This window comes from Botrytis cinerea, chromosome 10 (genome assembly GCF_000143535.2).
Source record: "Botrytis cinerea B05.10 chromosome 10, complete sequence".
NCBI lineage: Eukaryota > Fungi > Ascomycota > Leotiomycetes > Helotiales > Sclerotiniaceae > Botrytis > Botrytis cinerea.
This window is the reverse complement of record NC_037319.1, coordinates 1,793,675-1,818,153: the sequence shown is the minus strand read 5'-3', so window position 1 is coordinate 1,818,153 and position 24,479 is coordinate 1,793,675. Positions and strand designations below refer to the sequence as shown.

Sequence of the window (24,479 nt, the reverse complement as noted above, 5' to 3'; positions counted from 1 at the left end):
AAAGGCAAGGTTGTCAGGTAGTGGTAAGAAGAAAATGGGATAAGATAAAGAATAAAGACTGATACATCGTGAACTGGAAATCTGGATCAAGAGAAGGAATTAGCAAGAGTCAGTCTGGGTCAACCTTTACATAGAAAGAAAAATTCAACATGGTAGAAATGCTCTGTTCAATTGGCCATGGGTAACAACTTATTTCGGGCAGTTCAATTATAGCTTAGGATGTCCTCGTATACTCAGATCGGGCTGTGTCATATCTCAGCTCAAGATTATATGAATTCAAGTGATTAGTTCTACGAGACAGTTTCCAGAATCTACTGCTAAATATTGAGCCATTTCATAATGAATTTATGGCATATCATCACTTCAGCCATGCCATATACTAGTCTTCTTCATACTTCTATCGTCGTATACATAGTCATTCCGCCTACCTGTTTGAGAGACATTAGCATCCTATCTCGTGAAACTGTGTGAACGAAATATAACATGCAGAGAGCTAATGAACTTATAGACACTATTATGACATCTTGATCTGGAAAGAGCCAATTCCTTCTCTGCGGTTTTTGAATATTTCTCCGCAATGAGACTAATGACCTTCTGGAGCCTCCCAGCATCAGTTCTGTATTTGCTTTGTGATAAGATCAGTTCCTGGGAGTGACATATTGTACAGCGCTCCAGTTCCATCTCCTTTTCTGCTAACCTTCGTTCTAGGTAGGTGATTTGATGCCACCCTCAGAGTATGGTTAGTCTCGAGAAAAATTATCACAAGCCCAAAAATGAAAGATCCCCCACTGTTATGGGTATGCCATTGTTCCTTCATCCTATAGCTGTGATCAGAAATTCACAAAATTGGCCACTCTTGTTTGGGAGAAATGCTGATGGTTAAACAAGGTTGGATAAAGAAAATAATGTGGAAAATGTCAAAGTTTTACATTCGACAGAGACTTTTGTAATTTGTGAGACAAACATTGAACCGAAGAGCTAGATTATGTACTTTTATCTGAAGTATTGCATTGACGCTCGAATGCTACCATGTTCCTCTCAATTTTGCTTGACCCTTTTTCAAATAAGACTCAAGTCATCTCGTTATTCTAGGCGGCCATTGAACAGAGTATCGTAAGTGAAAGACAAAATTTTCACTGAATGTTGAACAGCAAGAAGTTGAAAATGCACATGATGAACTGAAATCACTAGTTAACAAGACTGATCACCTTTTTGAATGTCAGCCAGCTTTAATAATATCCTACAATGCGAGGTTTTTAACATGCCATAAGTATCTGTGATCATTTTAAACTTACCCTCAAACCTCTTCGGGTAATGGAAAAAGACGAATGTGAAATCTCTCGGCGAAGCGCGTTAGTCCCACGAGATATTTCTTCTAAGCTCCTTGGGGTTTTCACGACGAAGCTTCCTGCACTTATCTCTAAGCTCTCTAGAGACATTATATAGCTCGTCGAATTTCTTGAATGCTGTTTCGTCTATATCAAATACTTCCGCATTGGGAAGTTTTTCCAAAGAATATACTCTGTTGTCTGTTGATGAGGCGTGTAATAACGTATCTCCTGGTGGCAAATTCTCAAATTCCGATCCCCTCATGATGCCACATCTTCAAGTCTTGATAGAGATTTAAGAGCTGTATGAATTTGATAAAATACAAGTCATTCCACACACTCGCAAATTTAATGACTGTTTCTGGCGCTACAAGGCATGTAAGCTTGAATTGCTCCCGCTTGCCCGAAATCACACGCCCAATTTCAGTCTTAGAGTCAGTTTCGAGAACCATCTGAGCATCTGCGAATGCATCTGCAGCATGTGCAGCGTGGTTTCCAGGGCTTGTGAATTTCTCCCTAGGAGCAAAACTAGTTCTGGTAGCGATAGCGTTCTCCATCTCGCGAGCTCGAACCTTCAGTCCTATCTCGTACACCGAATTCTTGAGTGACTCCGTGATCATCAGTTGCTAATATGCAGCTTTGACATGATCGTACTTCCCAGAAAAGCGAATTAGCTGGCTAATGAAGAAACTGATGACACAATAGTTGATCGTCCTTCCCATTATTTCCACTTGCACGTTGTTGACACGAAAAAAGAAACGATATCTGCGGAACATTATTTGAAGCAATAGTATGGTTTACTGAATGCCCTACCTGAAAAGACTTTATACTTTCCATACACGAGCCCGCTAAGATTAGCTACCTTGATGTCCGCATAAATTGGTAGGGCATTGGGATCCGCACTTGAAAGCAACAAGTCTTTGTTTGCTATAGTAAGGCCCATTTCCTCAATAAGTTTATCTTTCCGTCTGATGATTTGATATCGAGCTGATATGGTGCTCTTGAGTGCAACAAATTGATTTGAAATCCCCTCAAGTGTATCAGCCTACTTAAAAGCCTTGGGCTCCTTAGCTTGATATGAATAAGCTGTCCATAGCTTCTTCCATCTTTCTTGCCAGTTCAACTGAAGACCTACCATTTCGCGAGCACCTTCATGCCAAGCCTTAAGATTTTGAATCGAATAATATTGTGCTTTCGTTGATAGTTTGTTTTTGTACTGCTATATTCTCCTGAAGCTTGTAGAATTTGCTACTGGCAACTTTCAGAGGTTCATGATGGGATGGAAATTTAAGCGATACCTTCAATGCGGAGAAGAAATATTTCTCTTCCATCTTATGATGTTCCAAACGTGATTTTATTTGGAAAATTTAAAGACTGCTTGCTCTCCTGATTATAGAAATGTTGTAAGATGATATGAAGCAAATCTGCCAACAACCCCAGATCTGTAGAGACTAAAGCACGGTTTCAATCGAGAAACAAATCAAAGGCGCAGTATTGAAGAGTGTCGTCAGTCTTTGTACATCGATTGAGCCAAAGACATCGATAAACAATTTGTTGTGGTGCGATTCGTGAAAGCGACAACAAGAGAAAGTGAAATTGAGAGATTATGCCACCAAGACTGAAGTCGCAAAGATCAATCCGCGGATTTGATAAATATATACAAGAGATAGTACACTCCCGGCCGGTTTCGGTGTTGTCGAAAGGTTTCGTGGGTTGCGAGCAGAATAAACAGAGCAGACGAGACGAGATATCTTGGGACAAACGAAAATTTGCGGAGAAATTTTATGCCGAGTTGAGAAGTGAGGTGTGTGAAGAGTGAATTAATTGCCATATTTTACATCTCGATGGCATAGAACATGTCGATTTGAACTTATTAGGAGACCTCATTATGATACTGGCTGAGTGTTAAAGTGGTTAAATTTTAGGATAAAGTTGTGGGCTGTGTGTGCACTGCGGACTGCACAGAGGAAGAGATACTTTTATGGAAGGGAAATTTGTTAGGACAGACCTATCAAGCAGTTTGCACAAACTCTCGTAACCACAAGCAGACAATTAGCGTCACATGATTAGTCTCACAAAGCAATCGAATGCTGTTTGCCAATGCTGGAATACCGGAGTAAAACTCAGCTTTTTGATATCTTTTTTGGGAATCGTATTTTGTAATTATTATTTTAATTCTTGTCTATGATCCAAATACACTGTTTTTTTGATAGCTCAAGGCAAGTAAATTATAATACACCGAATCACTCCATCGTCGCTTAATACATTTCAAGACCATCTGCTCCCAGAAATATCCGACACTTCCCAAGAGCTGATGCGATTTTCATCTGATACCTGCATCTCGGGTGCATCCCACGCCAAAAAGTTTTTTTGAGGAAGAATATTTCTACTTGAAATGGTTCCAGTTCCTGGTACTTCCGAAGAGGAAATATTGGCTTTAAACGAATTCTGCAATTCTGATACATCCAGAACTTTCATACTGTGCTGAGATGAAACATTCCTGCTTACCCTGCTTCCCCTTACCCTGCTTCCCCTAGTTGCCCTACCTCCTCTTGTTGCTATACTTCCCCAAGTTCTAGTTGTCCTGCTAAAACCTTCACGCATTGGATTGTGATGTGGAACACGAAGAGTGGCAGGAGTATCAAATTAATCCTTGAAATATTGACTTCGACTCATACTAGGCTTCGAGATTTCTTCTGCTGGGCTCCTATTCCTGACGGGTGACTCTGCTGTATTAGTATCCTTGCTTGAAAGTTCTTGTCCACCGACTTGAACTTTACCGACTTTTAAGAAAGTAGGTTGATCGACTCGTTGATGTTTTCTCTTGTTCATATCTTCCTCCTTCAGGTACAGGCTTTCAAGGTCTCGGAGGATAGAGTCCCACCTAGGTAGTTTCAGCCAATCGCGCTTCTGAGATGTGAATGGGTATATGCCTAATTGCCCATTCTCTGTAACGAAATCCGTCCTGAGATAATCTCGGTTGGTGCACCATTGTTTGATGCGAGCGAACCAGTTAATCACGTTGATCAATGACTTAGAGTGATCACAGCTAGCCATTGAAATAATCTCTATTGGAGAATGGTGGTAAGTTTGTTTGTATAGTTCGTCGTCATAATATGTTTCGCATTTGTTATCAAACAGCTCAGGTACAAACATTACAGCGTCAAGTAAAGCGTCAGCATAATTTGCGACCTCACTTCCCTTCTCAATGATAGTTATATCCCTTCCTTGCGGACTCTTCAGCCATTCAAAATGAATACTTCGGATTGCAAAGCCAGCTTGTTGTGGAAGCGCGCGTAATTTTGTACAGAACCCCTTCTTCTGTAGTATTTCCTGTAGTATAATGCGATTCGATTCACGCCTCCTTTGCGCTTTGTCATAAGTTTGAGTGCTATCAATGTCATGCGCTATTTTGATCTCAGTAAGAGCGAGATTCGAATCGACAGTCGTCTTGAACGTTTGTCGGGCGTTTTTCATTCATGCAGCAACTTCTTCAAAATCAGCCTCATCGAAACATACACCCATGCGTGACCAAACTTTGAAGAACGTCGTATATTCGAATGTTTGCGGGCAGTGGCTCTTCGCTAAAGCATATTTGTTTAACAAATCGGCAAACTGGGGAAAACACTTGAATTTTTCGGCAGTAGTCCATCTGATACCATATATTCGAGTAAATGTTTCACTATCGGTACGATATCCTGGTATTTGAGAATCAAGATATAAATTCATGTCGGCAACGACATCAAATCATGAGTCGATTTAGATTCATATGGAACAAATGCTTGAGTGGGAGCAAAAACCCTTGGGTCACGCACACGATGACTTTCAAGGAAAGTCGTTCGCACCTCTAGACCAAGAGTATCAAACTCTGCGCTCTTACAGCTCAATGCTTTTTCCACGGCCTCTTTCACAGCAGCAGCAACTTATTCCTTCGCTTCCAGATCTTTGTTTCGGTTTTTATTCTCCCAAAATAACTCACGCCTTTGGTGCTCAAACTTTAGGACACCGATATCTTTTCTCACTATCACAACCTCAAGATTGTAGTGATTAAGATTGTCCTCTAAGAGCTTTCGTAAAGACTTGACTTCCTCCCTCAATTTCCTATTTTCTTTGATCAGACATTGCTCCCATGTTTGTTGTTCTTGCTGGAGACTTTTGGCTCCCCGAATTGCTTCGAGATAATTATTTTGCGACTGGATTTCTTCAACAAGTGTGTCGTGCGCACCTTTTGTGGCTACCAAAGATGCAGTCTCCTCCACCAATTGAGCTTCTGCGTTATTCAGTTCCGATTTTGCGTGCTCGAAAGCCTTTTCATCGATGCGAATTGCTTCTTCTTTGGTCTGGATCTCTTTCTTAAGGTTAAGTAGTTCGGTTTTGTTTGTGTTCAGTTTCTCCTTGATTGCAGACGTTGGGTCTGGAAGTCTGTAGTTATGGTGAGATGACGTGAAGTCGCCTGATATTCCCAGTCATTTTTCTTAAACTCCGCACCTGAAGCTTGATGATGAGGAGATGAATAAGAATCATCGATTCCCCATCGGTCGCTACCATTGGGAGTAGACCACGACATGGCGCTTCGTGTTCTGAAAAATTTGTCTTGATTTATGCTGCGAGGGGGTCAAAATCAAGACGAAGTCGGCAAGCGGGAAACTTATATTTCGCAAGGCTACAAGTACTTCCAAATTAAAAACATGCTAAGCCAAATGAAATACCATAACTCGCTTGCTGAAGTGAAGTTCGAAAATTAAGGATGTTGGCGATGGCTCTCATCTCGTGGGCTCATGTAAAAAGGACAAGCGACAGCAATAATACAAACAATAATAACGAAATCATCATCGTGAATGACTGAATGTTTATCCCACACATTGTGCGAGTTCGAACTTGTAATAATAAAACCCTACAACGCTATAAGTGTGATTGACAGTGAGAGGTAATTGACACGACTGCTCTCGATCACATGATTTACCCACGGAGCTCACTTCAGACAGATACACTTGTACCAAGCACTTGATCCTCCCCTGGTTTCGTGAACTTTCTTCGGCGTTGTTTTCACTCCAGAATATGTATCCAAAATACTCACCCCCATATCATTACAGTCTTAGTCCATACTCATATTTTTCACTCTCGGTAATCATTTTGTGTTTGACTTGAGTGAAGGTACTTCCATTCGTCATCACATTCGTACACTCCCACGTTCTACCTTAGAGGCACACTTCAAAGCACAAAGAAGCCTCCAGTTTCCATGCAAATCATAATGGACTCATCTGTGGACTAAAATGTCAATAACATCTATCTGAATCGTCCAATCTTCAGTATCATCAAACTATATACAAAAGAGAAATAAAACTCCTAATCCATTGGGTATTTTCTGTTGCTTTCTAAAGGAAATTCGTATGCAAGCGTTATGCAAGTGTATCGGTTTCGTCCGTCTAATATGAGTTTCGTGTAGCCAAATTCGTTATCATAAATGTCGTAAATCCATCCATATCCATATTCCATATCTCATTCTCGTTTCCATGTTTCAAATTGATGCTTCATCATGCGTCATGTCTTCAAGCCAGCGAACTCTCTCTAACGCTTCACGCCAACAATATTTTCTCCCCTCATTTCCAAAAGCACAAACTGCGCAAGGAGTTCTCGACGCGAGGGGAATTCCAGTTCCAATTCCAACCTCGTCGCTGTGCAGTAAGCGCTGCACACTCACCCACCAACCACCCCAGCATCAACCCAGTTCTCACACATACCAACACATCCTCCACCTCCAAATCCAATGTTCCCAATCCACACCATTCGAGATCAAGCTCAAAATCCAAGTCCATCAAATCTTCCAGACCGGAACTAATCCAATCATTTTGCTCCACCCACCACACTATCCAGAGCATGAATTGACAAAGCATAATCAACGCCAGCATGGCCCACCTAAGCACACTCTTAACCATGCCTCCCTCCATTCTTATCTCCATCCCGCCTCCAGAAGCTTCCATCCCGCTTCCAAAAAACAAACCCACTTTTCGCACATTCAGTATATAATATAACATCTTTAAAAATAGTTTACGATACAGTATCTCTTCTGCCGAACGGCAATCTCGATACCCGAGTGGACTTTGCTACTTTCGCAACAATAGTTTCAAGTGGAACCTGAATCTGTTCTCCACAATCACAAGCACAAGGAAGATAATCAGACTTACCATTGCCTGATCCCAATCCCACGCTTCGTCTAACCTTCATGTTTCTTCGCTTCTCATCTAGATAACATGCTTTGAGCTTCTTACGGGTGATGTTTCCGCAATAATCGCGCACGGCGTCGAGATCCATGTCCTCGAATGTTGTGTCGATGTTCTTGGTCCAGGTTTTGAAGAAGTCGGTTTCCATGTAGTCTGATTTACGCCAGGCTTTGACAGATGAATGCCAGCGGAGCATTTCGATAAATTCGGCGCAATCTTGGAGACGAAGAACCGTTTGCCAGCTTGCCCAGTACAACTGCTTGAAAGTTTCCTCATCTGTGCGTTTCTCAAATGCAATACCCTGGACATGAGAGAAGAGAGTGGCATCGGTAATGGGCCGTCCGTTATAAACGCTTGAATTACCCAATTCGTAGATGGAGTTGCGTTCCTTGGCTTTGGGATCGTATGAAGAGTTTCTCTCAAGGAAACGGTTGCGGACGCGTTGACCGACGAAGAAAAGATGCTTCATCGATTTTCGCTGTTGACTAAGAGCAGAGCGAACAGTTTCGGCGATGTATTCTTGGATCTTGGGATTTTCTTTCCACTCTGTAATTTGACTTTCAGGATTGACAAAGGTGGTTTCACTTTGAAGTTCTTCGTGTGGAGGTGCACCATAGTCGAAATCTGGTTGAGTTGACGAATTTTCAAGCTTGCGCTTCAATTCAGAATTTTCGACTAGTAAAGCACCCACGTCGATTTTGCCTTTATGGTTCACGGTTTCTTCGTAAAGTCTGACTTTCTCTGCCAATTTTTGATTCTCCTCAGACAGCTGCTCGCATTCTAGTGTCTTCATACCAAGTGATGACTCTAAATTGAAGAATTTGATGTTGGTCTCTTCTTCCCGGATCTCAGTTGATAATTGCCCATTTCTCTTGATGAAGTATTGCACAATTTCATTCTTCTCTAGTAACTTCGAGTTGACTTCCTTGAGTCCTGATTCGATTTTCTTTGCCAATGCAGCAAGAGCCACAGCTTCCGAATGCTCAGAAACCATGTCTTCAGCACATTTCTTGAGATCTAGTTTTTTCACTGCGAGGCGGTCTTCTGGCGTTTCCTCTGGAGTGCTCTCTTCCTCTTCGAAGACAATTCCAGTCTCATCATGAGTGTTTTCATCATCTTCGAAGATAGCGCCGAGACGCTCTCCTGGAGTCTCATCTGGGAAATTATCTTCATCCTCGAAAACAACTCCGGAGTCCTCCATGAGGTCATATTCGGGAGCTGATGAGGTGGGTTCGACCATGTTAAAATATCCAGATTCTGTCATGGTGAATTGATGTATTGTACGAAAAAGAGTGTCGTGATATTTTTATTTAAAGATTGAAATATTTAATATAGAAACGAAAAAAGTCTAGACAAGATCAACAACAATGCTCCCACAATTGGTATGGCGTTGTGCGCGAGGTTGAATCAAATATGGAAGCTGTGACCGAAACTAGATATGTGGAAAAACCGGTGTAGGAAAAAAGAAAGAAAAATTCAAGAAACAACTAAATGACTTGAAAAGTTGGAAGATAAATAAGTTATCTACGAAACAAATCGCAGAATGATGATGAATGGGGGTGGGATGTGAAAGAGAAGAATAAATCAGCGAAACCCAAAGTAGATGTATAAAAAATAATGCAGGTACGAACGGTACAGTCATACAGTCATCACCAAAAAATACTTGGTCACCAAGCCGACCCGACAACAAAGCAGCAAGCAATGTGAGGGTGTATTGGGCGATAAAGAAACACTTCACTTCTCTAGGTAAAGTTTCCAGGTTTCATGTACCTACTGTTGCGATGCCACGTGTTTCTCCTCATTCGTGGGTAAAAACGAGGCGGTGGATACGATCGCCCAGATTCTCTCGCAACCGCCGGGCCAACAGATTTTTCGACATACATACTCCAATGCATGTCAAAGGTGGTAATGGTGGTAACGGGTTCTTCTCAGGCCTCGAGCTGAATCGGACCATCGACGATTGGAGCCTCATTTTTTTCACATCCGCGACTATTAGAACTTGGCGATTTACTGGAAAAGAGAAGCAGTAAGCTGGAAAGTTGGAGGGAAAGTTGGAAGGAAAGGGCTGGGAGGGGGCGGGTTATGCTACGAAGAACGAGCTCGATAAGCTGGGCATTTGCTGATGGTGGGGCCCAATGCTGTACCTTCGGAGGTTCACTCCTAAGGCCGCCAAATGATATTGAAGAATCGCGGTGTGATTCCCCACACACCTCATGCAGCAGAAAAGTTCTTCGAATGGGCCAAACGTAAGAAATGCAGTTTAGCAAGACTAGATCGAACAGGCGAACATTCTGGGTCATTTATGCAGAGAATCAAGTGGAAGACGATGCAATATAACGGGTCAAAAGTGGTAAAAATCACGAAGTCTTAGCTTGGTAGATCACAAATTTAGGAAGGAGAAGCGAAAAGCCATCCGCACAAGCAAGAATGGGTGACGAATCTGACGACATGTCCAGTTTGGACTCGGGACACAATAGCAAAAAGATATTCGGACACCCCATTTGGCATTTGGCATTTGGCATTTGGCATTTGCGTTTGCGTTTGCATGTGATTTTATGCATTTATGCATTTTATGAAGAAGCAACTTGCTCCTGATTCCATTGTACACATTCATCGAATGTGACCCCGGAGCCTCCAAAGACATCCAGAGCACTTCCGATTGTGAGATCGACCTTCCCATCACTCAGTCTCTTGACATTGTCAAGATCTTGAAGGTCTCTTCCGCCACCAGCATAAGTGACCGGGATACTACACCATTGTGCCAGTTTCTCCACGAGTTGTTCGTCGATACCTTTTTGCAACCCTTCATTGTCGGCTGCATGGATTAAGAACTCGGAGCAATATGGCTCTAAGGATTTGATAGAGGCTAAAAGATATATGAGTTTTCAATGATGAAGAGAGGAAAGAAATGAAATACTCACCCTCATTCACCTCCATATCTGTAATGGTTTGCCATTTATTCATAGCCACAAACCAAGTATCATCTCTCTTTCGACAACTCAGATCAATGACAAGTTTTCCTCTATCACCACCAAGAGACTCCAATACAGAATTTAGTCGTTCCTGGGAGAACTTCCCATTAGGAAATAGGAAAGAAGTAATGATGACCTACTATTCGAATCAACATTGATCCTTCCACCTCTAACAAAACGATATAAACATACCCTCTCAGCACCCCATTCAATCCACTGCTTGGCATTTTTATCCGTAATACCACCTCCAACCTGAAGACCATTCTTCCACTCTCCTACAGCTTGTTTTGCAGCCTCCTCATTGCCAGGCCCAAGCATAATGACATGAGCACCTGTGAGATCATTGTCCTTGTACAGTTTTGCGAAATGGCCAGCTGGTAGTTTCGATACATAGTTGGTCTTCAAGTCGGATGAAGCAGTTGTTAAAGTACCGCCTACAATCTGCTTCACCTGACCTGAATGCAAGTCTATACAGGGACGAAATTTAGTCATGATGAGAAGTCTCTCAATCTGATATCTTGTTGCGTAAAGATATCGACGGACAAATTTATATGTCGAATAATCCTCGGAGAAAGAAAAGAGAGAATCAACCAAATTTTGAGATGTGTTGTTGACCCTCTGTCTATGTAACTAAAATCGCGTTTCGTCTTCCACCAAAATCATCTCGGCAGAATCCCGGCACATCACCATAATTTTTTCTTATCCAGAACATTTAACATTCTGGGGAAGCTACAAACATCAAGTTTGCGAAAATTACCAAATCCCAGACAAACAATCTTCAATATGCCTGCCTCGCTCGGAAAACGAAAGCGCACATCCGCAACCAATTCTACCAGCTCGAAACTTTCAAAAGTACCTAAAACCACCCCAATTATACCAGAACTAGTATCCGAACCCCAATCAGAAGAAGAAGCTTCGGATAGCTCTCCAGAGGAAGACGAAGATGAGGAGGAAGATGACACAGAAGTTCTCGACCCCCAAGAAATATTCCGTCGTCATTTCGAAGCACAGTTCAAGCCGCTCCCCCCTACAACCAAAAAGCCTAAAATCAATCCAATAGTTGAGGATCGCGAAGATGAAGAAGAAGGTTGGGATGGCCTATCAGACAATTCCGCCGAAGACGACGAGCAGGAAGAAAACGGCGTACAAGTAGTTGAGCATGTAGAGAAAATCGATTCCAGGATCGCGGGGATGAGCAAAGGGGAATTGAGGGCGTTCATGGTATGTACATTCATTATTTTCTCTGTACCATCCTTCATCTATCCACCCAAAAGATCTAACACCCTTCATCTAGTCCTCCAAAATTCCCAAATCACACCATACTCCCTCTCTCTCCAAGATTTCCGAATTGCCAGCCGGTTCCGCAGACGACCCTGGCGCAACCGAAGCACTCAATCTCAAAAACGATCTCGCGCTCCAACGACTCCTCGATGAATCGCATCTCTTAACATCCTCCTCCTCTTCCTCAGCGGCCAACTCCCATGCCGTCCATACATTACAGGGAAAGAATCGATTGAAAGCCCTAGACATGCGTGTGCAAGCATTGGGCGGGAAAACTAGTATACATACACAAGAGAGTATGCCAATGAATATGCGAAAGGGGATAATAAGGAAAGCGGAGGAGAAAGAGGAGAGGCGAAGGAGAGAGGCGAAAGAGAATGGGATTGTGCTTGAGACGAAAGGAAGAGGAGGGGGGGTTAGCGGGGGGAGGGAAAGAAGGAAAGAGAGGAGTGGGACAGGGGGGACATTTGATTCTGGTCCTGGGGTTGGGAGGATGAGGGGTGCGACGTTGAGTTTGAGTGAAAGGGACGTGGTGGGAATTGAAGGGAGCAAGAGGGGTGGAGGTAGAATGGGTAGGAATGGAAAGAGGGGGGGGAGAGGGAGAGGAAGAGGGAATAGGAGTTAGTGGATTAGTCGTTTAAATCCAAGAGGCTACTATGGGAAGCGTAAAAGGATGCTGCATAATCACATGTTTTACAAAGCAAATAAAGAATTGATACCCAAGCAAATTACATCAAATGTCACATCCGAGATCACAAACATAGACATCACGAGCACCTCCAATGCATCCATCTATGTACTAAAGCAAACAAGGTATCAGTCAATTTCATACTGTACAAATTTCCGTCCTCATCAAACCCGACGCTCCAGAATTCACCAATATTGATTCACAAAGGTCAAAGTAAGTGCCCTACAACCCATCCTTTCAGGTGATTTGCAGATGCAGTTGCGTTCATTTAAACAAACAGTTCAGTTCAGCCAAATAACGCGCCCAAGCCCTACCCCTTATGAACTCCGTCCCTCAGTCCCTTCAAATGCCAAGGAAACCTAGGAAATGTATGTTTTTATAAGTCTTCCTGCGAATAGCTAGAAAATATTGAGTTTTAGTAAACTCTTCTTTACTGCTTATTTGCGTATTGGAAATGTCCGAATGCACCCCCACCATTGCTTGGTGTTAGGGGACCTAAACCATTTCCTCCATTATTATTATGTGCAGGTGTAGTTGCTAGATTGGCATTTCCATTATTTGGAGTACTGGGTGCGCCATTTGCAAACGACGATCCTGAACCGTTTTGATTCGGAGTAGTATTTTCTTGGTATTGATTGTAATGTTGCGGGGTGGTTTGTTGGGTAGCGGCTGTATTAGCTTCTTGGAGATTAATACCGAAGACACGACCTAAATGTTCGTCTCCAATCTCGCCGTCAAAAAGACGTTCGCGGAGTTTGAAAAAGACTCGGCCGTTGACGAGGGAATCGGAACCAGCTTGGTGAACAGCACCTACGCGTTTAACTTTGAGAACGTCGATCATGGTTTCAATGTTGGGATGTCGCTCGGTGCGTTGAAGGAGTTCTGCGGTGACAGCGTCGACATGAGAAAGTTGTCCTAATTTGTTCATAATTGTTCCTTGTTGCATGAGATATTTGATATCATATACACTTGGAAAGAACTTTTTCATGAGCATATCGAATTCTCTTTCGTCATCCGGTAAAGCTCTTTGAAGCAGAATCTTTGTAAGATATCCAAAATCGTACCCGGCGTGCCCTGAGATCCAACGCTTGTCCTCATCACATACAAGTCCGGAACTAATCAATACCGCACCAAACTCGAATGGATCGATGCCTTCTTCCTTTAATCTGTTGAAATCCGTACCGGCAATCTTCCTTTCGTCAATGCCTTTTTCTGCGTACATATCATCCAATAGAGAGAATTTGAAGTTGAACTGCCATGTACAAGGTACCTGTCCCATGCCGTTGCCAATTCTTCGTCCTGCTGAGTTCCGATCTAGTCCCGAGTCCGAGGGGGGAGTCGCAGGTAATGATTCTCCATCCTCCGAATATAATGTTATACCCAGTTGTATGAGTTTCAGTAAGTCTACGTTACATCGTAAGCATTGATAGTGATAATCTCCTTTGCCATTAAATGATCCCATGGGTCGAGCAACGATTCCAGGAAATTTCGCGTCCTAGAAATGTTAACTCTGGCGTAAACAATCACCAATGGAGTATCTTACCATAGAAATATAAGGGTATTTGTCCACTAGCTGCCGCAGAATCGCCATCTCCTCATGTAAGTTGCCCTTCCAAACATCTCGTATTCTACCCTTATCACGTATACCCCGCGTCCCTGAATCTGCCATTCCATTGTGCCCTTGCTGTTGTAAAGGTGCTGCAGCGAAGCTCATTTGTGCAGCTTGACTTGCTAGTCCACCGCCTTGCAATGGGATACCAGGTGCAGAAAATCCTCCTGGTATGCCCATACTAGCTCCATTTGCGAATGCATTGCTCATGGAGTTCGCACTCATAAACTGATTTCCGATCGAGCCAGGCGGAGGAAGTCCTGCAGTATGTGGTTGTGTATGAGGTGGATATTGTTGATAATGAGATGCCATACTATTTGGGGCAGCCCCATAGGCTTGCATTCGTGGAGGCATTTTGTTTTCGTCGAGTATGTATGTTGGGTATAGGTGGATTGATGGTTTTCATGGACGCAAATTGCGCAAGGAGGGGAAGGATTTCTTTTTCGCAGTCGAAAGCAACAACAATTTTGGACAAGAAAATAAGATAATTATCACTTTGTAAACTATTATTTGCTTTAAAATTCAAAAAGTCTCAACACCAAGTCTTGTGTTTCTTAAAGTTCAAGCTGGCTGCTTTGATTAAGCATGAGCAATTACTGTAGCTAAGGATGGCGCTTAATGTTAGACGCCCGTAATCATACCCCCGAGCTATACCCGAACTAGACCTCCATACTCAATACATTTGTTTACCACTTTGACAATAAATCATTAGGTGAAAGTTATAATTCTCACAATGCAGTGCACAAGGTATGTGTTTGGCTGAAGATAGACAATGGTACCTCTTATCTTTCAATTGCTGACTTTTTTGAATAGAATTCTTAGAGCTGCACAACGTGCAAATCTTACTGGTTTCGACCCAAAAGCATTAGCTGCCGCTTCTGGTAAAAATGCAGGCGACCCATGGGCACGACGGTGAGCTCGAAAGCGCATAAACCCAAATCTTCGGACTCACCATACTGATAAGTTTTATTAGTGAGGCTTGGAGATACCAAGGACAATACTCGAGGCGGAACCGATTTTCGAACACCTTCCCTGGATTAGGCATTGCGACGGTAGCTTTTGGAGCATATTGCGGATACGAATACTTCTTTTTGGCGGACGAACATCATGGACATGCAGAGGGTCACAGCGATGGACATCACTAAAGAATGAATGGATGGAAAGTCGTTGTACATATGGGTTGAATTTTATCCTTGGGACTGATCCCCTCATTCTCAACAAGTACTGCGCATGCGACATGTATATGGATATGATATGAATTCTCTATTTCACTGTGAGGAGGCAAAAAATTGACGACTCGCTTCCCACATAATGGGCAATGTATTGGTAAGCAGCGACGGGGACAAGCGCCCTATGTTTTCGAAATCCATTGTGCAAGTGTCCAATGATCAATTTATTGATATCATGTTTTTCCGTGGCTCGATCAATACCAGACTTCGGATTCCATCGGGTTGAATTGGAGAAACAGGGGGATTTTACCATAGTGAACAGGAAAGGAGGGAAGTTATTCGCAAAATGATGTTGAAAATTGCTAAACACATTCGTTGAGTACATGTTGAGGTAACAAGAACATGTCTACCGTGAGAAGCCGAAGTCAAAATTCAAGGATTGAGTTGGGACAACACAACGATTATCCGGGATGGCGGGAAAGTGGATCAAGACTGGATTGAAAGTGTTGATTGAATAACAAACGGCCAAGTGCTTCTGAGGCTTGCGGCACGATTCCTTGAATAGTATGCCCCGTTGATACCGAATATACCCATTTATCACCCCCAGAAAGGTCAAGAGAAAGAACACGCAAAGTGAAGCAACTCGATTTCTTTGGCTTGAAGCAATCTCCCATCGACCGGCGTCTTTCATAATTATCTCTCAATATACCATGTAGCAACACAAAAAGATCCTAGAAGCTATCACGATATACGGAACTACGTGCATACTAAAGGTACCATCTCTGTGAGACTTGGCAAGCCCATTGATTATATATTCGAGTGCGGTCGGTGTGTGATTCTTTTCATGCACAGCATCACCATCTCCCAGGCCAAAAGATTTCTTTTTCCTAGAGTTCTCTTCGGTACGCTGTCGGTATTATGTTGAAAGCGGCTTCTGAGGCCTCCTCCGTGGCACGCTCTGCCGCATCTTCGACAGTGAAGATCAGAATGTCAAAATAAAAGCATCTCTTATTAATAATGCCCACCCCATTCTCCCTCATTTCCCGGCCCCAACTTCCCCGTGCATTCCTCGGGGAGATGATATGTCATCCAGCCTTATCGCACCGAGGTCTACCCATTTCCACAGACCGGCGCCGCGCCTAGTGCCAATCAATGCGTCCCTGAGCATCCTGATATGTCAGCCCGAGCACGACCTCCATCATAAGCAACATGCATTTGGAATAGAGGAAAGTATCGTGTCGATAAGCCACCCAATTGGCAGGAGGTAAGCAGATTGGTAGCCTCGAGGTCACGTTTCCTTTTCATCCATGCAACAGATGGCCAAATGACGTCGACCCAGTCAACCCACCCACATCAATTAAAATCTCAGCCTCGTCCAAGGGTAAAAGCAAGCCACAGAAGACTGGACCGCCACTGGACTGGTCTACTAGGTAATGCCATAAACCCAATTTCTAAGGTTTAAGCTTTGTTTATCAAACCCTGAATGTTTTTTTCTTAATTTGATTCTCTCAATTGAGGTTGATTCATTTCTCCCTCTGCAAGATATTCTTCTTCCCCTATTTCGTTGGTAATCCCAAAGTCTTGAAGTAAAACTTGTTTGTTTCCTCAGGAATGAGAAAGCCTTTTGATCTTCTTCTCGCCACTAACACTTATCCGTCGCCTCATGGAATCCATGAATGTTTGTTCCAATGGCAATTTTCTGGAGGCCACTGGGGAAGCCTCAGTATTAACACAGAAAACCAAAGACATGTATGCTTCACAGCGTGCGCTTGAACTGAGAAAGTAAGTCTGGTCTGTCTTATTGGTTCGAAGGTGTTACTATTTCTTGGGTTTCTCTTGCTTTCCCTGCTTCGACGCCAATCTTTGCTTTATTCGGCTGTGTCTCACGTGAATCATGAAATCGAACACTCGTGATTTCTTGACTAACTTCTCCATTCCATTCTTTTAGATTTTATGATCCTTATCAAGCTGATATAAATCCACATTCTTCTGAGGATACTCTAAATGGCCGACTCAATTCTGATGGAGCCCTCGACAGTTATGCCGAGGTTGCTATATGGCGTTTAGGGGGCGTGCATTCTATGATCAGGTATGAAGAACTTCGACACATTGACTAGCCGATAAAACTAACACATACTAGTATCATTGATGGCTCTACGCAATACTTCATTGCAGGAGCACGACGGGATAAATCTCTACCCGAGGAGGATATCGTCAATGATTCATGGTTTGGCTGTTTTCAAGTGCCAACACCAGGTGGACTTTGCGAGGTCAGGACATACCACCCACAATCATAAATGTATGCTGACCGAGGATTCCAGAACACCTTGGCCATCAATGATGACGAAAATGATCCTTACCCTTGTTTCGTTATCGATGATTTGAAGGAAGACCCAAGATTTGCCAGTTTATCCATAGTTGATGGTTCTTTAGCTTCGTACGTTTGGTATGCTGGGGCTCCAATTACTACCAAAAATGGTATTAACATTGGTGTTTTATGTGTCTTCGGTGATCGCCCTATCACCGGGTTAAATTTGGAGAGAAGAAAATGTGGGTTTGAGCGACGGCTTACCTTACCATGATTTGTGTTGATACTAACCCAACATCTAGTTTTATATAATCAAGCGAACAACATTATGAAGTACATGGAAACGCAACGAGAGGCTATCGAAAGACATCGAGTTACGCTCATGTCGAAAGGAATTGCTACCTTCATAGAAAGGACTTCTCGTTACACTAACATTGTCTCTGACAGCTCGTACTGCTCGGCCGAATCAGTTTCAAATACAACCAATGGATCCGATACTCAATTCGATGATGATACCAGAATAGACCTTTCTCAGAATGGCCATTCTAACGCATCAAATCAGCCACACCAATCTTCCGAATCTGTACTTGATCAGATACGAATTACTTTAAATCATGCGGCCGAGATTCTTCGGGAATCGCTGGAACTTAACGTTGGAGGTGTTGTCTTCTTAGACACAACTAATGGACACACCGAAGTGGGGAACATGGATGCTTACATGGATACAAGCACTGATCTGGGCACAGAAGTGAAGGAGGCTGAAATTAGGAGATTATCGCCCGTACAAGATGAAGAAAGACCAAAGTATGAAGAGTACCGAAGGAAATTATCTCAAGGCACAATACGAACTTCCACGAATGAGCATAAAGTGGCAAAGGTCCTTTCTATGTCAGCGGCAAAAGTTGCAACTTGGGACTCAAACGCTCATGTCCTGGATGGCAAAACCCTTCAGTCGCTAATCAATTCTTACCCTAAGGGAAATGTCTGGTATGGCTCGGACTACGTGCGATCTCGATGGGAACATCTAACTGACCATGATAAAGGTATATTGACGACAATGGTTATTTCTCGAGCCTGGAACAAATTAACGATCGGAAACGCGCGCCTTCAGCTGATACTAGTCCTACTGAAAGGCCTAGAACATCTGGCTCTTTCGATGCAACGAAGCAAGAAGCGGAAGCAACTATGCTTGGCAAGGTATTTCATAAGGCAAGGCAAATCATGTTCCTTCCTCTTTGGGATTCTGCTGGCGGTATGTCAAGCTTCTATCACGTCACAATAGCCCCCTCTATTCTCGGCTAATCAATTCACTACAGAGAGATGGTACTCGGGCCTATTTGTATGGAGTCAATCAGCAGTTCCTGTTTTTACCGTAAATAATGAGATATCTTATCTGTCTGCATTTACAAACTCAGTCATGATGGAGATTAGTCGATTAGATGCCCTGATTTCTAACAAGATGAAATCTGATTTTATTAGTAGCATTTCTCGTAAGTATTGGCCATTGATTGCAGTATTCAATTCAAAGTACTAACGATGAGCAAAGATGAATTTAGAAGTCCATTACATGGCATCTTAGCTTCAGCAGACTTCTTACGAGAATCAAATCTTGATATTTCACAAACAGAGTTTGTCTCAACAATTCAAAATTGCAGCGGTACTCTCCTGGTACGTGCAACACATCTCATTTCATACTCTACCAGGGTCCGCAACAGGCCGGATTACAGCCCAATAATCAGAAGCTTTCGGTTTCTGAAATCAGTTAGACGGTTCAAACAGTCTGAAAACTGTACTGACCCTGATTCCTGTACTCCATTTTAACACTGAGATGTTACATACAGTCTGTCAGTTCGGACTATTGGACATCCTGTATCCTATACCTTTTGCATTTGATCCGCTTGACTTCTGCACAAACTTATAATACCATCGTAGGATACAATAAACCATGTTCTCGACTACAGCAAGATCAACTCTTTCGAGAAAAGAGAGGGTTCTTTACAAGGTGAGTCTCGTGTCTTTTCCTAGGCTAGATCATCTTTGAGTTAACGATGTATTAGGGTCTTTCTCGAGCGAGCTTCATCAAGTAACCAACGTAGCTTTGCTATGCGAAGATACCATTAATGGTATGATTGCTGCTAACCATTTTAGAAGTGTTGCTCCCATGTACAACTTAGCACTTTCAAATGGTTCACCAAAAAAGAGCAATGGTCCCTCGTCAGATGTAACGGCAGCACCATTGCAAATAATTTTAGATTTCGAAATGCGGGATTGGACTTATAAAGTTCACGCTGGTATATATTGGAATTCTGACAGGGGTGGTACACTGCTAATATGCTTGATAGGTGCAATTCAACGTATTTTGATGAACATATTTGGCAATTCGCAAAAATATACAGATGATGGCTATATTAAAGTACAGTTGCAACTGAAACAAAAAACGGCCAGCAACGTTCCAAATTCAAATTCTTATCACACCGGGGACTTCATGTGTCTGCGTATCACAGATTCTGGCAAAGGAATGTCAACTGAATACATGGAACGCAAACTTTACCACCCATTTGCCCAAGAAAATAGTTTTACACCTGGTGTTGGCTTGGGTCTTTCTATTGTGTGAGTTCTTCTATCTACTTTAAATAGATAAGCTAATGAGGAAAATAGCTGGAGCATCGTGAAACAGTTAGGTGGAACTATACTCATTCGCAGTGAGGTAGGGATAGGAACCGATGTTGAGGTTCTCATCCCCGTGGAAAAATCAGAGCCCCCTTCGCACGATGAAACAATGAGCGGGGATACTGTCGATACAACTGATGTCAGAATTGCTGCCGAAAAAGCAATGAGATCACTTCGTGAAAGAGCAACAGGAAAGGTAATTTCTTTTGATCGTGGCCAACTCACATCCCCGCAAAATAGTGCATGGGATTGTATTCAAAAGTACTGCTCCGAGTGGTATGGGTTTGATGTCCAAAAATCTAATGGAAATTCAAAGAGTGAAGATCTCCTTCTCATTAATGAGACATGTGAATTTCCAGAATGTTCTCCTTGCCAGAGAATATTAGTAATCCATGCCGCAATGAGCTACCCAAGTATCAACAGGCCAGATGATCAGCATTTTGTCGCCAATATTTCCCAGCCAATAGGACCCTACAGACTTGCCCGATCGATTCTCGCTCTGTTGGATCAAACTGTCTGCGAATCACGAAATAAGCATGCTACTACACAGACTCCTCTTGGATCACCAGAGGAGCGACTCCGCAATGAAACAGGAGAATATAGCTTTTTACCAGTGCAAGAGCCGGAGCCCAACACAACAAATGAAATGACACTTACTTTAGCGAATCAAAAAGTCCGCAAGGAATTCGCTGAATCTCTTCAAAATTTGGAACACCTTCAACTCCAAGCACCTGTTGCTACTCCTCAGGAATCAATACCCAAACCTCGGATTCCCGCACGCAAGTCTTCGAAATGTCCTTCACCTGCGCCTTCTCAAGTCGCCCCAGTCGCCCCAGAAAAGACGCCCCTCCATATTCTTGCCGTCGACGACAACGCGCTTAATCTCCAACTGATACATCGTTATCTCCAAAAACGCAAAACAGACACAATAGTGAGTGCAGCTGATGGTTTGGAAGCAGTAGCAGCCGTAAAGGCGTCAAAAAATGGATTTGATGTGATTTTCATGGATATTTCGATGCCAAAAATGGATGGATTCGAGGCTACTCGACATATCAGAGATTGGGAGAGCGAATTATGTGTAGGGTTGGATGGTCTAATTGGTTGGGGGCACGGCAGAGAGAAAGAGAAGGAAATGGAGGCGGAAGGAAAGACAGATGGTGAACTATCAAGGGGCAAGGCTTACGTAGTTGCTATGACGGGTCTGGGGAGTCAAAAAGCGAGGGACGAGGCGGATAGGAGTGGGTTTGATGATTTTATGACTAAACCGGTTAAATTACCAAAAGTTGGAGAGTTGTTGAAGAGATTGAGTCGTGAGAAGGCTGCTCGCTTGGAAGCTAGTAAGCATAATACAGATGGGAACTTTTGAATGGAAATGGATGGGCGGTTAGGCGAGCTTGACTGGCTGGGTGGAGTTAGGTTATGGGGAGTTGAAATGAAATACATGAAATAAAATACACGAATAGTTGGGTCGGCATGGGAGGGGAAATGGAATGAATTGTATAATAGTCAATGATACCTAATAGCAAAAAGAGACGATAATGTGAATAACTTTTATACAGTTCAGTCATTAATTTTATGCCACATTCATCCATTTAGCGATGTCATTAAATGGTTAGGAGAGCATACACAATGAAAACTTTCCCATGTATGTGCTGGATGAGACGGCGTAATATCTCCAGTTTAAAGACATAGAGAATCTCAAATTGCCCACTTCTTTTATGTGTATATACATGTTCAAACATTGCAGAATTACAACGATGGGGTGTACAAATACCTTTATTGTATCATATCCCCAATTAACCTCCCTTGAATCACAAATTTCTCAACCGCCTCTAGTCTCACGCATCTAATTCTAGAGGATCTATGTCGAAAGCAGATTCGTTGATTAAAAATAGGTTGTGAAACGGTTGAAATGCCACAGTAACATTTTGCAATGAATGATGCCACATGATAAATTTTCACCCCTAGATAATGAAGAAACGAAGGGGGTCGATTTTCGATACTATGGTTTCGTCACTCGTTCTTGCGTAACTGTCTCATCTCAGGGAAATCTCAAACACCGTCCAATAAAATTATCACGTGTGTGCCAAGCCTCTGCCCCACCACTATCAAACCCCGCCATGCCTCAAGCTCTGATGCTCTCCCGCCGTTTACAACGTAAACTCTATATATAACACTCGGGTCTGAGATCTTTCTTTCTTTTTCTGATCGCGGGATAATAATACTTAAAATGGAATTCGATACCAAGACTCGTAAGTTCGCTTTCTGTTACGTGTGATTGAGAGGAGAGGAGAGGAGAGTAGGAGGGAAGATCTTGTGATAGAGGGAGAAGGAAAGACTAACGGTTAGTGAGCAATTAGCTCTCTATTCTACTCAGGATAAAACATCTTTCGCATACATTTCTGCGAGAGATCGTTGGCCTGTTATTCTTGTAAGTGACGCTGTTTTTCTTGGGGATCGCCTACTTCGTGGACGATGTATGGAATTGATATGGAGAGCCCCCAAACCCCTTTGCTCGCTGCGCCCAAGGCATTCTTAATCGTCTAGTCTGCCTCCACGGCAGTGGCCCCCGGAGGGCCAGCGGAGCGTCATCTCAGTTACGCCAAGTTCTTTGCTAATACTGCCTCTGATAGACTGGAGCAATTGATGATGTTCACAGAGCAGTATCCGAATCGACGGGTAGCAAACATGAGGAAGGAAAACGTATAGTCGAGGTTCTTGCAAAGCTAAAATATGAGCTTCAACACGACAGGAAGTTAACGTATGGAATTTCGTCTTGGTAGGAAATCAGAAGCTAATCTGAGATTTAGCCCTCTTCTTGATGATGGACAACCGGATGTTGAGGGTTATAATAAGGAATTGGAAAAATTGGATTACCCATCATGGTTCAATATTCCATGGTTATTTGCAGAATGTTATCTCTACAGGTACGGATTTGTACCCTCGTCTCTGCTCCTTTCGAATCGTATCTAATAACGAGTTTGCAGACGCATAGCAACCTCTTTCTCCTTATCTAAAGAATGGAAATCCCACGATGTGTTTGCGCGTCAAAAGATGTCGACTTTCCGTTCTTCCCGTCCTGCTGTTGTCGAGCTCGCAAGTCGCTACCACGAACTCATAAACCAAATGTCGAATGACAAAACCCAAGATGAGGAGGCGGAAAAGATACTTTTCATGGAAATGTGCGAGATTTGCTTATGGGGAAATGCAACCGATCTTTCCCTTCTCACATCTCTTACCTATGAAGATATTCAAAAATTGCAAGGATCCGAAGCACGAAAGAATTCAGAGAAGAATATTCTTATCAACGATTTGGGCAAAGCATATGATGTTCTTAGGGCTGCCAAAAAGGAAGGAAGAAACCGTCAAGTCGATATTGTTCTCGACAACGCCGGATTTGAACTTTATGTCGATTTAATTCTTGCTGGATTCCTTCTCAGCGCAGGTCTTGCTACAAATATTGTCTTACATTCTAAAGCCATCCCGTGGTTCGTGTCAGATGTTGTACCAAAAGATTTCTCTGACTTATTAAACGCACTAAATAATGCTCAATCTTTCTATTCCACGCCCTCCGAAGACGAGCAAAGGGATGGAAAAACGCCAGAACCACTTTCAAAAAAGGAAGAAGAGGAATTGGATTTCTTGTTCAAGACTTGGAGCGAATTCCACGCAGAAGGTCAATTGACATTAAGAGCTAATAGATTCTGGACTGAAGGAGGTAGTTATTGGAGATTACCAGGCACGGCACCTAGATTATATGAAGATCTCAAGGAAAGTGACTTGGTCATTTTCAAGGGGGATTTGAATTACAGGAAGTTAACAGGAGACGCTACTTGGGATCCTACAACCCCATTTACAAAGGCAATTGGACCATTGGGACCAGGGTCCGGTGTTAATGTATTGGCATTGAGGACTTGTAAAGCGGATGTGGTGGTTGGTTTGGAACCGGGATTGGATGAAAAGTTGAGGGCAATGGAGGGAGGAGGTGGAGATTCTGGACAGAGAAAATGGGGATGGAGTGGAAAATGGGCTGTAGTCAGTTTTTCAGAAGGGAAATAGAGGATTTGTAGAAGGTGGAAAATTACCAGAGGAATGGGAATGATAGAACATACATACCTACCTAGAGAGTATAGATAAAGAGATGGGTTTATGAGTTACCGTAGCTACATGGTATAGACGCAGTTATCCCCAGGAATGAGAAATACAAATTCGATTGCAAACATACATTGTTTA

At 42.8% G+C, this 24,479-nt stretch overlaps 10 protein-coding genes across 11 annotated transcripts; 4 read left to right on the top strand and 6 right to left on the bottom strand.

Annotated features, from left to right (window-relative positions):
- Window positions 1–1,022: 1,022 nt before the first annotated feature.
- Window positions 1,023–3,291, bottom strand: BCIN_10g04740 (hypothetical protein). The gene has a single exon (XM_024695644.1). It carries the CDS (start codon window positions 1,883–1,885, stop codon window positions 1,574–1,576), a length of 312 nt encoding a protein of 103 aa, XP_024551438.1. The 5' UTR covers window positions 1,886–3,291; the 3' UTR covers window positions 1,023–1,573.
- Window positions 3,292–3,486: 195 nt separating this feature from the next.
- Window positions 3,487–4,944, bottom strand: BCIN_10g04730 (hypothetical protein). Its single transcript, XM_024695643.1, has one exon. The coding sequence runs from the start codon at window positions 4,803–4,805 to the stop codon at window positions 3,975–3,977; it is 831 nt and encodes a 276-aa protein (XP_024551437.1). The 5' UTR covers window positions 4,806–4,944; the 3' UTR covers window positions 3,487–3,974.
- Window positions 4,945–5,034: 90 nt separating this feature from the next.
- BCIN_10g04720 (hypothetical protein) lies at window positions 5,035–6,231 on the bottom strand. Its single transcript, XM_024695642.1, has 2 exons — window positions 5,810–6,231; window positions 5,035–5,750 (listed from the first exon to the last, which is right to left on the bottom strand). Exons 1-2 carry the CDS (start codon window positions 5,893–5,895, stop codon window positions 5,252–5,254), a joined length of 585 nt encoding a protein of 194 aa, XP_024551436.1. The 5' UTR covers window positions 5,896–6,231; the 3' UTR covers window positions 5,035–5,251.
- A 242-nt stretch (window positions 6,232–6,473) lies between these two features.
- Window positions 6,474–9,203, bottom strand: BCIN_10g04710 (hypothetical protein). Of its 2 annotated transcripts, XM_024695641.1 has the most exons (2): window positions 7,514–9,203; window positions 6,474–7,332 (listed from the first exon to the last, which is right to left on the bottom strand). In XM_024695641.1, the coding sequence occupies exons 1-2, from the start codon at window positions 8,811–8,813 to the stop codon at window positions 6,929–6,931; spliced, it is 1,704 nt and encodes a 567-aa protein (XP_024551434.1). In that variant the 5' UTR covers window positions 8,814–9,203; the 3' UTR covers window positions 6,474–6,928. The 2 variants fall into 2 exon arrangements, with proteins under 2 accessions (XP_024551434.1, XP_024551435.1); XM_024695640.1 differs by having other exon boundaries at window positions 6,474–9,203.
- Window positions 9,204–9,251: 48 nt separating this feature from the next.
- On the bottom strand, window positions 9,252–11,113 carry Bchis6. Its single transcript, XM_024695639.1, has 3 exons — window positions 10,714–11,113; window positions 10,471–10,657; window positions 9,252–10,415 (listed from the first exon to the last, which is right to left on the bottom strand). The coding sequence occupies exons 1-3, from the start codon at window positions 11,011–11,013 to the stop codon at window positions 10,120–10,122; spliced, it is 783 nt and encodes a 260-aa protein (XP_024551433.1). The 5' UTR covers window positions 11,014–11,113; the 3' UTR covers window positions 9,252–10,119.
- Window positions 11,114–11,187: 74 nt separating this feature from the next.
- On the top strand, window positions 11,188–12,569 carry Bcfaf1. The gene is made up of 2 exons (XM_001557337.2): window positions 11,188–11,742; window positions 11,816–12,569. Exons 1-2 carry the CDS (start codon window positions 11,305–11,307, stop codon window positions 12,425–12,427), a joined length of 1,050 nt encoding a protein of 349 aa, XP_001557387.1. The 5' UTR covers window positions 11,188–11,304; the 3' UTR covers window positions 12,428–12,569.
- A 28-nt stretch (window positions 12,570–12,597) lies between these two features.
- Bcpop2 lies at window positions 12,598–14,702 on the bottom strand. Its single transcript, XM_001557338.2, has 2 exons — window positions 14,034–14,702; window positions 12,598–13,985 (listed from the first exon to the last, which is right to left on the bottom strand). Exons 1-2 carry the CDS (start codon window positions 14,451–14,453, stop codon window positions 12,921–12,923), a joined length of 1,485 nt encoding a protein of 494 aa, XP_001557388.1. The 5' UTR covers window positions 14,454–14,702; the 3' UTR covers window positions 12,598–12,920.
- An 81-nt stretch (window positions 14,703–14,783) lies between these two features.
- BCIN_10g04670 (hypothetical protein) lies at window positions 14,784–15,986 on the top strand. Its single transcript, XM_001557339.2, has 3 exons — window positions 14,784–14,846; window positions 14,913–15,011; window positions 15,073–15,986. The coding sequence occupies exons 1-3, from the start codon at window positions 14,833–14,835 to the stop codon at window positions 15,242–15,244; spliced, it is 285 nt and encodes a 94-aa protein (XP_001557389.1). The 5' UTR covers window positions 14,784–14,832; the 3' UTR covers window positions 15,245–15,986.
- Window positions 15,987–16,723: 737 nt separating this feature from the next.
- On the top strand, window positions 16,724–21,890 carry BCIN_10g04660 (hypothetical protein). Its single transcript, XM_024695638.1, has 12 exons — window positions 16,724–17,050; window positions 17,217–17,357; window positions 17,409–17,538; window positions 17,590–17,818; window positions 17,879–18,563; window positions 18,620–18,828; window positions 18,893–19,066; window positions 19,123–19,244; window positions 19,509–19,578; window positions 19,634–19,867; window positions 19,919–20,186; window positions 20,235–21,890. The coding sequence occupies exons 1-12, from the start codon at window positions 16,932–16,934 to the stop codon at window positions 21,610–21,612; spliced, it is 3,759 nt and encodes a 1,252-aa protein (XP_024551432.1). The 5' UTR covers window positions 16,724–16,931; the 3' UTR covers window positions 21,613–21,890.
- A 473-nt stretch (window positions 21,891–22,363) lies between these two features.
- BCIN_10g04650 (hypothetical protein) lies at window positions 22,364–24,472 on the top strand. Its single transcript, XM_001557341.2, has 5 exons — window positions 22,364–22,498; window positions 22,607–22,677; window positions 22,880–23,007; window positions 23,057–23,173; window positions 23,234–24,472. The coding sequence occupies exons 1-5, from the start codon at window positions 22,477–22,479 to the stop codon at window positions 24,303–24,305; spliced, it is 1,410 nt and encodes a 469-aa protein (XP_001557391.1). The 5' UTR covers window positions 22,364–22,476; the 3' UTR covers window positions 24,306–24,472.
- Window positions 24,473–24,479: the final 7 nt, after the last annotated feature.

What these genes read in the sequence shown, in the direction of transcription:
- BCIN_10g04740 (XM_024695644.1), bottom strand. Translation starts at nt 1,885, where the DNA reads ATGGAGAACGCTATCGCTACCAGAACTAGTTTTGCTCCTAGGGAGAAA.
- BCIN_10g04730 (XM_024695643.1), bottom strand. Translation starts at nt 4,805, where the DNA reads ATGAAAAACGCCCGACAAACGTTCAAGACGACTGTCGATTCGAATCTC.
- BCIN_10g04720 (XM_024695642.1), bottom strand. Translation starts at nt 5,895, where the DNA reads ATGTCGTGGTCTACTCCCAATGGTAGCGACCGATGGGGAATCGATGAT. An exon ending in CATCAAGCTTCAGGTGCGGA is followed by an intron (nt 5,751 to 5,809) that starts GTTTAAGAAAAA and finishes CCATAACTACAG; the next exon opens with ACTTCCAGACCCAACGTCTG.
- BCIN_10g04710 (XM_024695641.1), bottom strand. Translation starts at nt 8,813, where the DNA reads ATGACAGAATCTGGATATTTTAACATGGTCGAACCCACCTCATCAGCT. An exon ending in GGGATTGGGATCAGGCAATG is followed by an intron (nt 7,333 to 7,513) that starts GTAAGTCTGATT and finishes ATGTGCGAAAAG; the next exon opens with TGGGTTTGTTTTTTGGAAGC.
- Bchis6 (XM_024695639.1), bottom strand. Translation starts at nt 11,013, where the DNA reads ATGACTAAATTTCGTCCCTGTATAGACTTGCATTCAGGTCAGGTGAAG. An exon ending in TTGAATGGGGTGCTGAGAGG is followed by an intron (nt 10,658 to 10,713) that starts GTATGTTTATAT and finishes TTCGAATAGTAG; the next exon opens with GTCATCATTACTTCTTTCCT. An exon ending in AGATATGGAGGTGAATGAGG is followed by an intron (nt 10,416 to 10,470) that starts GTGAGTATTTCA and finishes TATATCTTTTAG; the next exon opens with CCTCTATCAAATCCTTAGAG.
- Bcfaf1 (XM_001557337.2), top strand. Translation starts at nt 11,305, where the DNA reads ATGCCTGCCTCGCTCGGAAAACGAAAGCGCACATCCGCAACCAATTCT. An exon ending in GGGAATTGAGGGCGTTCATG is followed by an intron (nt 11,743 to 11,815) that starts GTATGTACATTC and finishes CCCTTCATCTAG; the next exon opens with TCCTCCAAAATTCCCAAATC.
- Bcpop2 (XM_001557338.2), bottom strand. Translation starts at nt 14,453, where the DNA reads ATGCCTCCACGAATGCAAGCCTATGGGGCTGCCCCAAATAGTATGGCA. An exon ending in AATACCCTTATATTTCTATG is followed by an intron (nt 13,986 to 14,033) that starts GTAAGATACTCC and finishes TAACATTTCTAG; the next exon opens with GACGCGAAATTTCCTGGAAT.
- BCIN_10g04670 (XM_001557339.2), top strand. An exon ending in GGCGACCCATGGGCACGACG is followed by an intron (nt 15,012 to 15,072) that starts GTGAGCTCGAAA and finishes AAGTTTTATTAG; the next exon opens with TGAGGCTTGGAGATACCAAG.
- BCIN_10g04660 (XM_024695638.1), top strand. Translation starts at nt 16,932, where the DNA reads ATGGAATCCATGAATGTTTGTTCCAATGGCAATTTTCTGGAGGCCACT. An exon ending in CACCAGGTGGACTTTGCGAG is followed by an intron (nt 17,539 to 17,589) that starts GTCAGGACATAC and finishes CGAGGATTCCAG; the next exon opens with AACACCTTGGCCATCAATGA. An exon ending in TCTTTGGGATTCTGCTGGCG is followed by an intron (nt 18,829 to 18,892) that starts GTATGTCAAGCT and finishes AATTCACTACAG; the next exon opens with AGAGATGGTACTCGGGCCTA.
- BCIN_10g04650 (XM_001557341.2), top strand. Translation starts at nt 22,477, where the DNA reads ATGGAATTCGATACCAAGACTC. An exon ending in ATCGTTGGCCTGTTATTCTT is followed by an intron (nt 22,678 to 22,879) that starts GTAAGTGACGCT and finishes TGCCTCTGATAG; the next exon opens with ACTGGAGCAATTGATGATGT. An exon ending in CAACACGACAGGAAGTTAAC is followed by an intron (nt 23,008 to 23,056) that starts GTATGGAATTTC and finishes TCTGAGATTTAG; the next exon opens with CCCTCTTCTTGATGATGGAC.